General features: G+C 54.3%; 1 protein-coding gene across 1 annotated transcript; it reads left to right on the top strand.

Moving 5' to 3' along the window:
* Positions 1-374: 374 nt before the first annotated feature.
* Positions 375-5,879, top strand: ACADS (acyl-CoA dehydrogenase short chain). The gene is made up of 10 exons (XM_063315552.1): positions 375-464; positions 605-735; positions 1,615-1,764; positions 1,898-2,009; positions 2,739-2,890; positions 3,349-3,519; positions 3,608-3,745; positions 4,233-4,328; positions 4,798-4,854; positions 5,063-5,879. Exons 1-10 carry the CDS (start codon positions 413-415, stop codon positions 5,213-5,215), a joined length of 1,212 nt encoding a protein of 403 aa, XP_063171622.1. The 5' UTR covers positions 375-412; the 3' UTR covers positions 5,216-5,879.
* Positions 5,880-11,501: the final 5,622 nt, after the last annotated feature.

The following is an 11,501-nucleotide window of genomic DNA, read 5'->3' as shown; positions in this document are numbered from 1 at the left end:
CGGTCCCCCGGCCTCGATCAGGGCGGGCGCCGGGGGCCCGTGCGAAGAGCCACCCTCCCCGGGGGACGCGCGCCGTGCCCCGATGCGGAACTCGGCCGGAGCCGCCTCGGGCAGGGACAGCCGAGCACCCCCCGGAGGCCCGGGACGGCCGCCGGGTCCCAAGTCTGCTGAAAGGATGGGGCCCGGGAGAGGCGCCCGGCCCGCCGCGTCTCGCTCCCCCGGGGCGGTCCGACCCGGCTGGGGAGCAGAGGCCGCGCCGCGCCCGCCGCGCCTCCGGGCGTCGCTGGAGAGGGCGCCGGGAACGGCCGGTACGGCGCCCCGGGGCAGCGCGGCGGCCCCGCCCCTCCCCGCGCGCGCGCGCGCGCGGCCCGGCCCGGCCCCCCGGTGGGCGGCGACGGGAGCGGCGGCGGCGATGGCGGCGCTTCTGGCGGCGGCGCGGCGGGGCGGCCTCCCTGCCCGCGGAGGTCGGCGGGGGCGAGCGCGTGGCGGGGCGGGGGACCCCTCGGGCTCCCCTCGGACGGCGCCGGGAGCCTCCCCGCGCAGAGGCAGTCTACCGCCAAGGGGGCCCGCCTGAGCCGCTGCCTCCCTCTCTCTCCGCCCGCAGCCCGGCTCCTGCACGCGGAGCTGCCCGAGACGCACCGGATGCTGCGGGAGACCTGCCGGGAGTTCGCGGCGAAGGAGCTGGCGCCCGTGGCCGCCCGGCTGGACCGGGAGCACCGCTTCCCCGCGGAACAGGTGCGGGGCGCGGGGCGGCTTCCCGGGGAAGCCAAGCAGGGGCAGGCCCGGTCGCGGTTGGATGGGCGACGGCGGGCGGGCGGCCAGACCGGAAAAAGTCGGGGCGGTCAGACCCCTGCCATGCGGTGGCCGAATCAGGAGCCGAGTCTGCGGTTACCCGCGGTCAACTCCTGACATTGGCAAGGCCAGCCTCTGGGTGGGGATGGTTTTGATTCATGCCATGCCATGCCATGCCATTCCATGCCCACCCTAACCCTAACCCGAACCCGAACCCTGGCTCCTTCTGGGTTACGGTACTTATTTCATACTTTTTTTGCTCCCTTTGGACAAAATTCCTTCCCATTCGTTGGAGGGAGCTCGGACACCGTGGCGTTCATCCCCTCTAGTGTGGGAATCCAGGGCTGACTCTGCTGTTCTGCCTTGCTCTCGGCTGTTTCTCAGGCAGCCGGTGGACTTTGAAATGTATTCCGCCAACTGTGAGATGTAGGCATTTTATTTTTCAAAAAATGGAACGAAACTCTGCTTCATGGAAAAACTGAAATTTCCAGCCCCCTTTTGCTGTTTTCTGCCTCTTAAGCTGCTGCAGACTTGTCACCTGAACAGCCTTTGCACCGTTTTTCTTGCATTGCCTGTCCTTGTTGGACTTGTCTATAAGTTGCTGTGAGCGAAGCCCTTTTGGGCCGGAAGGGAGGGAGGGAGTAGATTGTGTAGCCCGATGACACGTGGGTGTGATGGGTGCCCCCAGGAAGCAGCTGGAGGACAGACTGGCAAGAACTACCCTTCTCAACGTTCCGCTAAATTGCTTTAGCTGGGGCTTCCCACTGGGACCGATTGACATGGCCTCAAGCACTGCCGTAACCTCATTTCCCCTCTTTCCAGATTAAGAAAATGGGGGCCCTTGGACTCCTGGCAATGGCTGTGCCCGAAAAATACAAAGGAGCTGGCTTAGACTGCCTGGCCTACGCCATCGCCACGGAGGAGATCAGCCGAGGCTGCGCTTCCACCGGCGTCATCATGAGCGTCAACAACGTAGGTCCTTTGCCCGCCCCCCCGCCCCCTTCGGCATGGCTCTGCGGGGGGTTCACCCCCTGCTCCCCGGGGGGCCAGGTGTGGCGGCTCCCACAACCGACAGGTGATTCACCGGATCCTTTTGTGTCTTGAGTCGCTCTATTTAGGACCAATCTTGAAGTTTGGGTTGGAAGAGCAGAAAGAGAAGTGGATTGCGCCTTTCACCAGCGGGGACAAAATAGGGTGCTTTGCCCTAAGTGAACCAGGTAATGCGGGTGTGTGGGAGTTGCCCCCAGGCAGCCCTTTCCTGTTAGGGCCGTGTTCCATAAGGGGACCTGGTGTGTGTGTGTGTGCGTGTGCATATGGAGGACTGAAGGAGGCAAACAGCCATGGGAGGTGGCCTCCCCCCCTGCCGCTGGGGCCGAGCCCCCCCCATTCCTGCCTGGGTCTTTGCAGTTAGAAACCCTTCAGAAAGTAGAGCGGAAGTTTGCCACCTGTGCCCTGACATGTGGCTCTGAAGTGCCTGCTCGGTTCTGGTGGATGGCTCTGCTTTGCTCGCATAAGCTTTTAAAAAAAATGTAGATTGAAGTTAAGAGGACCGGAGCTGCTGTTCACTGGAAGCTCCCTGCCTTGCATGACTTCTGTTTTGCATAATTACTTCCCAAGAGTTGCACATTTTCTAACCTTCAGCCACGTCCTGCCTACAACACAGTCAGGGGCTCCCAGGGGACGGGGCACCCCACAAGCCCCAGTTCAGACGTTGCCGAAATGCCGCTGCCGCCTCCTCATTCACCTGGCAAAGCTACCTGCCATGTCCTGCCTTTTGCCAGCATCAAAACAGGAGGAGTGCCCGCAAGCTGCATGGGGCTCTCCAATTGGCACAGCTCGCTGGAGGCAGGGAAGGGCAAAGAGCTGAAGGCCAGCCTTCCCCCACCCGCGCAGCCCGGCAGCAGCAGCAGTGCCTCTCGTCCTCAGGCTGTTTTTTTCCTGCCAAGGAAACGGCAGCGACGCTGGAGCGGCCACTACTGTGGCTCAGCTGGTTGGGGACGAGTGGGTGTTGAATGGCACCAAAGCCTGGATCACCAACGCCTGGGACGCTTCTGCCACCGTGGTGTTTGCCACCACAGAGAGATCCCTGAAGCACAAGGTAGGCACTGGCCTCGGCCATGCCAGGCAAACGGGTGGTCCCTGCATGGTGAGGAAGGGTCCTCTGGGAAACGAGGAGCAGGGGCTGAAAGAGCGGACCTGGGCAGAGAAGAGGAAGGGGAGACCAAAGCAGTCATCCAGCATCCGAAAGGAGGAGTGACAGAAGAAAGCGGTGGCTATTGAAAGGAGTGGAAGTTCTCCTGATCTTTAGGAGAAACTCCCCAATGATGATTGCCACTGGACAGAGGACCTGGGGGCCGCTGGTATTCCAGCTGTGCCCTGAGCCAGGGAGGAGGGCAGGTGACCTCCCTCAGGCGGTGCTCCATCTCCTTGGCTCCCCAAAGAGGTGTAGAAGTCTCATCCTCCTCTGTTCCCCAAGTCCTGCTGGGCAGCCAAAGGAGGAGGTTGTGACTTTCAGGCTTCAGGGCAGATGCTCAGGAAGGCTGCTCTTTGTTGCAGGGCATCAGCGCCTTCCTTGTTCCCATGCCATCCCCGGGCCTCTCGCTGGGAAAGAAGGAGGACAAGCTGGGGATCAGAGCGTCCTCCACCGCCAACCTCATTTTTGAAGACTGCCGCATCCCCAAGGACAACCTCCTGGGGAAGCAGGGAATGGGCTTCAAGATAGCCATGGTGAGTGGGGGGGGGAGGAGTGTCCTCCCCGGCCGAGACCAGGAGAGCCGAGGCCCCTCACCCGATTCTCGCACGGTCTTCTCCTCAGCAAACCTTGGACTCTGGTCGGATCGGAATTGCTTCCCAGGCCTTGGGCATTGCCCAGGCGGCTTTGGATTGTGCTGTGGAGTATGCTGAGAAGAGAATGGCTTTTGGCCATCCCATCACCAAGCTGCAGGCCATTCAGGTACGGGGGGAGGTGGGAGTGGGACTCCCTCCCCCCGCTCTTCCCTCCCTCCCTCCTTGCTGCTGCTCTCCTGCAGGAGGTCCCGTTTCAGAGTCACAGAAGATGCGCCTTACGTTGGTGACCTGGGCCTTTCCGGGGCCCAAACTACAAAAGGCCGCACCTTCCCACACCCAGTTTGGTGCTCCAGCTCACGTCCCTCTGGGGGCCGGGGCAGAAGACACCGGCCTCCTTCCCTACTTGATGGGAAATCCCCCTGCTCCACCCCCTTGAAACAGAAGGACCTGGAAGGACACGCACAGGCTGTTCCCGGGCCTTCCGAGGGCTGCTTGGCTCTCCTCCGTGGCCTCCGTAATCTGCGGCCCTGGGGCAGCCCCCCTTGGCTTTTGCTGAGCGGGGTCACCCGCTAGCCAGAAACAACGCAGGGTTAGACTCCTGTGGGTCAGAGGTGTCGACAACGCCTTACCCGCGGGGTGCTCTGTGTCTGCAGTTCAAGCTGGCTGACATGGCCGTGGCTCTGGAAGGGGCTCGCCTGCTGACCTGGAGAGCAGCCACATTGACTGACAATGGAAAGCCCTATACAAAGGTAATCGCCATCTTCCCCAACAGGGAACACCTTCCAGGCAGCCTAGAAAAATACACAGCAGAAGCCCTGGCAGTCTCTTGAAATGGCTAGCAATAATTAGCATCTGTGGAGGGGACGTTGGGGCATCTGCAGATCGCCAAGATTAGAGGACTTTTTAAACAAATGGCCAGCATCTCATGAGAATGCCAACATTTTGCAAGCTTATAAAAAGGAATAGCTGGGATCTCAGGGATGACATTGTCAAAACCGTGGGGAAAAAAATTAAATGGGAAGTGGCACCTGCAAGATCATGTCCTTGGACCTGCTGCTCCCTGGTGTAAAGGCTGCCTGGTCCCACCAAGAAAACGCTGCTGGGATAGCAGGCCCTCCATTCCGCAAGGACAGCCGGGCCGGCCAGGGGTCTCCCACAAGCAGCAGGGGCCCCACGAGGAGTGCGGTGCCAGGCAGCTTCTCCGCTTTTCCTCCCCAGGAAGCAGCAATGGCCAAGCTGTCAGCATCTGAGGCAGCGACATTCATCTCCCACCAGGTAAGTTTCTGCCAATGGGCCGCTGGCTCCAATTTCTTCAGGAGAGGTTGATCAGCCAATGAGCAGGTGGAAGGCGAATCGTGTCTCTGTCTCAGCAAGAACGGGAGAGCCCTGCAGAACCCCCGGATTCAATGACGGGCAAACTGGCCCAGTCTGTGGAGGGCTGCCTCCCTTTCCACGCGTGCCAGAACTGTGGCTTTTATTTCAGGCTATCCAGATCCTGGGAGGGATGGGCTACGTGACGGAGATGCCGGCCGAGCGCCACTACCGAGACGCTCGCATCACCGAGATCTATGAAGGAACTAGTGAAATCCAGAGGCTGGTGATTGCGGGGCAGCTGCTGAAGGCCTATCGAGGCTGAAGCGGAGGACTGCGGCGGGGCCCTCTTAGGAATGGGGATGCTGGCCTTTGGCTCCCGGGTCATACCTTAGGTCAGGGACTGGGTTAAATGTCAGGCACTGGCCCCTCTGCTCATCTCGGGAAAGGTAAAGGCTGAGCATCCCACTGCTTTGGCGATCAAGTCTCTAGTGGAGGCTGAGGGCGCCTCGAACCACCAGGGGAGGAATGACCACCAGAAAACGGGTGCGCATGTGCCTGGTGCCTCACAGTTGCCAAGGTGCGCTACCAGCCATTTACTGGTCTTCTGGTCTCTAGGTAAGATCTATCTACCCGAGATTCCGGTGGATTGAGGTCTGCTCAGGTGAACCTACACTTGTTCTTCAGTGGCAACCGCAAGACAGCAGGTTGTTGGAAAATGGAGATGGCAAATAACAGGGTTAATGGGGGGTCGGGATGCAACCCTCGATCAACTGAGGAAGTGAGTCGTGAAAAGGAGCCGGTCTTAGGAGCAGGCGGGGTAGATCGTAGCCACGAGTCCGAGTGCCTTGGCTGTGCCCTGAAGGCACGTCCTCCACCCACTGACACAGATTCCCAAGACGCCGCCTCACTGATGCAGTCAGAACTATTAAATTTGAGCACCAATTTGCTGTATCTTTTGGTTTAATTACAATCATTTTTCGAACACACGTGCAAAGTGCACTTCTTCTGCTTGATGGAATCCTGAAGCTGGATGAGGGGCCCTCAGAGCCATCGAGTCCTGACACCTGCTCCGGGCCGGAACCTGGGTGGCCTTCCCAGAGAAACGGCAGTCCAGCCTCTGCTGTGGAGACCCCGTCCTGCTGGGCCCCAGCTCCCCCGTCAACTGGTTTCACCGTCAGGCGTTTTTGTCAGACTGGACAAAAACGGAATCCCCCTGAAATTTAAGCCCGTTAGTCTCTCTCAGAAAACCGCCCGCACGTCCTTCTGGTGCCGCTGCTCAGGTGTCTGAAGAGGAGTGTTGCCTTCCCTCTGGTCTTCTTGAGGCTGCGCCTTCTCTGCAAAGGGCCACGTCCTCGGAGAGAAACAGCCGCACTGGGTGGGGAGGGGGGTTGACCTCGAATGGGCTTCCCCACCACGCTCTTTGCCTCGTCTGGCACATCTGCGAAACCTGGTTGCCCGCGACTGCCGTGGTTCCTCTTCCCCCTGCTTTCCAAAAGGCAGTACTGATGTGCAACCCCAGCGGGGTGGGGGGGTGGCACTGCAGAGCCGTGCAGTGCCTTAGTCTGCAGGCTCCCTTCCAAGATGACAGAAAACTCGCTGGAAATCCAGGACGGCTACTTGGTATTCACCTGCTTGGCATTAGTTTCTACCGTGAACATAACATGAAAGGTTTTGTGCATCTGAACAGTCACGTTCGTTCATCTGCTACTCTCCAAATTCATTCCCAGATTCTTCTAGGCAGGGTGGTCTGACCTGATGGTTACAACTACGATACCTCAGTGGATCTTCCATCCGTCAGAGCAGATTTCAGCAGCAACAGCAGCTCAAAGAGGTGCATCAGATTTCTGGCTGGTCGCTGTAGTCTTTTTTTCAAACTTGGCAACTTTTTAAGATGGGTGGACTTCAACCCATAGCATGGCTGGGGTGTTCTAGGGATTGAAGTCCATATATCTTAAAAGTCGCTAAGTTTGAAAAAAAAAAATGCTGTAGTCCAAAGCAGCATTGTTTAATGGGGCTGTTCTGGTGCCATTTCCAGCTTGGTACCTTGGTACTGAAAGGTGGTATCAAGGCTGCTCTGGTTTGAATAAAACCTCCTTCCTCTGCCCAGGGAAAGTCATTTTAGCAAGTGTGCTGGTGCTTCACATTATTTTAGAAGCTTCCAAAACTGGCAATCATTAACGGCTTTGAACCTGAGACCCAACCCTGGATGACAGTGCGTGACTTCTGGCGAGAAATGCCCTCTGCTCACCTGCCAATTGGAATGCCAGGCACTTGGTCCTCCAGCGACAGTGGCCTGAAGAGGAACTAGGGGAGAAAAGCTTAACCCGTCTTCTGTCTCCCTGCTCCTCGGGCCTCCTCACAGAGCAATTTGCACTTTCCCACAAGCTCTCTCGGTTATGTCATTTCAGCTGCATGTAATTCATGTGTCTCCAGGATGGCATCGCCTTGAAGGAATCAACCATGAGCCAAGAGCCAGCACAACCTGCAACCCGTGTGGTTCAGCCTGCCAGACTCGCATTTCAATGTTCAGTGGCCAAATGATTTCTCGGTGTACACACATTTCTCAGTTTGTGGTTAACAGCAAAACCATTTACCACAGCCTTCTTCCAGAATGCTTTTCCAACTTCCTGGGATTCTCTGGTGGCCTCCCACCCAAGTTCTAAACTTCTTCAAGATCAGCCAATAGTTGCAACAAAGGAAGGGTTCAGAGGGAGGCGGGGGAGCCTCGCTCAGGAAGAGGGAACAAGCTGATCCCTACCTGGAGCCAGGCCACCAAACTCCCAGAGCAGGAGGTCCCCTTCCTGCCCAAGGCCCACCTCACCAACTACCTGACTGTGGAGGGCAGGTGGCCTGCATCACTGAGGACCAGATGAGAAAGGGGGAAAGGTTCCCCCCTCAAAGATTTGATTTCAGATTTGGCACCAGCCAGAAGCCCAAGACAGGGGAGGAGGAATGGTGAAGGAGATGCAGGAAGCTCTGCAGGCAACCAGAGGCCCTGTTGTGCAGATTCCTGGGTGTGAGGCTTGCTTTTCAAAGTTGGGCTTGAGGGACAGGCTGAGGCTATGCCAACAGCCCCTACTGCCTGGCAATGTCCCTCCCAGAGTTGTTCTATCTCATTATATCTCAACCTTGGCAATTTTAAGATGCCTGGCCTTCAACTCCCAGAATCCCCCCAGCTAGCATGCTCCCAGAATTCGGGGGGGTTGAAGTCCAGACTAGTTAAAGTTGCTAAGTTGAGAAACACTGCTCTATCTCATCCCCAAGTTGGCACTGGACATCCCCCCAGGCTTACGACTTGTGCAGCTTCAATTGACCTTCTCCAGGGTTGGGTTCAGTCAGTTGGAGATTTGATAGCCACCATGATAATCATGGAGGCTGACCATACATTAGATGCAAGACCTGCCTTTGGTCTTGGAGCAGAGGTAGTGTTGCTTGAATTTGGGAAACACTAGACAACTCTGTGATGCTTGGGTCATCCTTTGAGAGGAAGGTAGTGCAGTTTGATATGACCAGAATGAACATTAAATTTTAGGCTGACCATATATATATATTTTTTTTTTCTCCAATGCTGAATGGTCCTGTGATCATCTAAGAAGGGTATGTATCATATATAGAAAAATAATAGTAGTGGCAAATGAATCTCAATGATAAATCAATATTTACTTACCTAAGCAGATAAACAGAATGACCACAGGCAGGCAAAAAAGCAGGGGGAGTGGGAGCAACTTCTGACTTCCTGCCGGCTTCCCCATTGACTTTGCTTGTGAGAAACTGGCAGGGAGTGTCGGAAATCACAATCACGTGACTGCGGGGACAACTGTGCAAACTGGTCCCAACATCATGGAAATTTCAATTCCACAAGAGCAATGGGTCCCAGATTTTTAATGCATTCTTTAAGTTAGTGGATTTTAGGTATCTTGATTCAAAATTGTTGCAGTATAATGCACTGTTTGGGCTAACTTGAGGGTACAAACAGAAAACAGATAAGCACAATGAGAATTTTAGTAGTATATGGATGGTATTATTCATCATTATTTCCTTACCATATTCCTCAATGCCTTCAACAATGGCAGAGCTTCTAATGTATTGGAAAAGTTCTTAAAAATTCAGGGAAAGATGTATCTTCTTTGAAAGTAGCCAGTGTTGAACTGTATAGTCCAAACATCAGGAGATGACCACAGGAAATGTTTTATGACTTTTTGTATTATATCATAAAATGTTTTATAAAATTTGCCAAATTTCTATTCCACAGGAGTCATGGATTTTGGACCCATTCTGTAAGTTAGCCCATTTGAAGTACCTTGGTTCAAAAAATTGCCCTATGATGCACCGTTTCGCCCAGTTAAAGGTTATAAAGTATCAAAGTTTTAGTAGTATATAGATTAACAACTGTCATTGTCAGATCCCTGCATGGTTGAGTTAGAGCTGACCAGTGCCATCCCACTCCTCAGAAGGGAATGAACAATTTAATTGGACCGCCCTAGGCACTTTAGGGATCCTTTGGGTTTCTAGAGAATGCTTGGGAAATATCTGAAGACTTTGCTGAGCAATTATGAGCCAGAGTGGTTGAAATGATTAAGCTGTTGAACTGGGAGTGGGGAAATGGGTTCTAATGCCCCCTCAGCAACAGAAGCTTCCCAGGGGACTAGGACCAGTCCCAACTCTCAGTCAAAGAGTGTGGTGTAATGGTGAAGGGGTTTGCCTAGGAGCAGGGAGGCCCAAGTCTTTGGATGCTTGCTGGAATTTGGAGATGGCCATACCCTTGGGTAGGACTGCACTTGAGTGGCCTCTCCTGGGCCAATGATTTGCTCCTTGGTAAATCACCTCTGGGGAATGAGGTGGTAAAGAAGCCACCTAGACAGACACTGGTAGAAGACAAAAAACAGAATGAATATGACAAAGCATGGGTAAGAGCCCAGGTTCAAGCCTACATTGTAGGAGTAACAGTGGTGAAATGTCAGCATTTCTCGTCTTACTGCATCTGGACCAACAGCCCACTTTAAAATGACCCCACCCCTTTGGAGAAGGATGGCCCTGAAGAACTTCAGTTGAGCCATTGTGGATCTGGCATTCAGAATTAAGTCGCTATCTGAGTTAGCTGGGACAGTTAACCCAGTTGAGGTGAACAAGGCTTCATCTTGTGTGAGGTTACCTGGGATGAATTTACTTTTGCTGGTCCTAAGGTAGTGGATCTCTATCCTCTGGGACATCTACTCCACCTCCTATGGGTTAGATCCCTGCCTTTTCTGATTGGTAGAAGCCCCCAGAGAAGTGATAGGTTAGAGCAGTGGAAAATGCATCCTTGAGGGAGAGGTTGGTGCTGCCAGCTTTGAAAGTGGTGGTGCACTTCCTATTCAAGTAGACATCACTCAACCTGTCTGGCTTGGAGAATTATTAACCAGTCTCTAACACTCCATTCATAATGACAGTTCTTGAGAAGGTTGTGGGTCTGTAACTAGAGGGCCCTGGAGGAAATGCATGTTCAATCAGTTTTGGGAAATGATACCCAAACGACACTGATTGCTCGTTTTGATGATCTGTGTTCCTCCTCAAGCTTTCAGCAGCCTTTGATTCAATCAATCACAGCATCATTCTGGTCTTTCTCCTGCACTTGGGAATGGGTGGCACATGTTTACAGTGCTTCCTCCAGTAAATCCAGCGAATGGCAGTGGGAGAGGTCGAGTCCCAAGGCCCTCTGCTGTAGGTGGCTGCAATGCCTGATACCTCCTCCTACTATTTAACCCCTCTATGAAGCCATTGGGCAGGTCATTTCTGGACACAGGGTTAGGTATCATCAGTATCCCAATATTCAGCTGTGTATCTTGGCATCAAGCCACAAAGGGGTAACCAGAGGCCAGAATCCATTAAGATGAAATTGCCTTGGATTCCAAGACCCCCCTATATTCCATCATTGATTCTGGAAGGGTTGCACTCCCTCATGTGGAACTGGTTAATAAGGATCTTCTTGGACTCGTGGCTCCTCCTCAAAGAAAGGTGGCAGCTGCAGACAAGAGGGCAGTTGCACAACTGCATTGTGTGCCAGTTTCTGGACCAGGAGGCCCTGCACACTGTCATCATGCCTGGGTTATCTCTTGGTTGGATTACTACAATGTGCTCTACATGGGGCTGTCCTGGAAGGCCACCCAGAAGCTAAAACTGGTTCTGAATGCAATGGCTTAAGTAGCTATGGAGGTTCTTCGTTTTACCCATGTAACACTGGGTTGCCAGAAGACCTCTGGATGCAATTCAAGGTGCTAGTTGTGACCTTTAAAATCCTGTATGGCTTAGGACCTGGGTATCCTTGAGCCTGCTTGCTCCCTTCCACCCAGTAAGACTGGGGAGGAAGAGTTCTCTTAAAACCCCTTCCTTCAGGGGCCTGCTCAGGTGCTGCCCCCACCCTATGGAAAATATCTCCCCTGAGATTAAAGCAGGTCCGACAGACAATTTAGAAAGCTACTAAGACTCGGTTGTTCAGAAAGCCTTGGGGGCTGAAGTGGGTATGGTCCCGCTTCAGTTTCTGATCATTTATACTGGGAGGGTGTTGCCTCGGTACAGTAAGATGAAGTTAAGGGTTGTTACGTGGTGTTCTAACTCTTGTTACTGATGCA

The sequence above is a fragment of the Candoia aspera genome, chromosome 15, assembly GCF_035149785.1.
Source record: "Candoia aspera isolate rCanAsp1 chromosome 15, rCanAsp1.hap2, whole genome shotgun sequence".
Classification (NCBI taxonomy): Eukaryota; Metazoa; Chordata; class Lepidosauria; order Squamata; family Boidae; genus Candoia; species Candoia aspera.
Note: the sequence above shows the minus strand (reverse complement) of the source record. Positions and strands in the feature narration are given on the sequence as shown.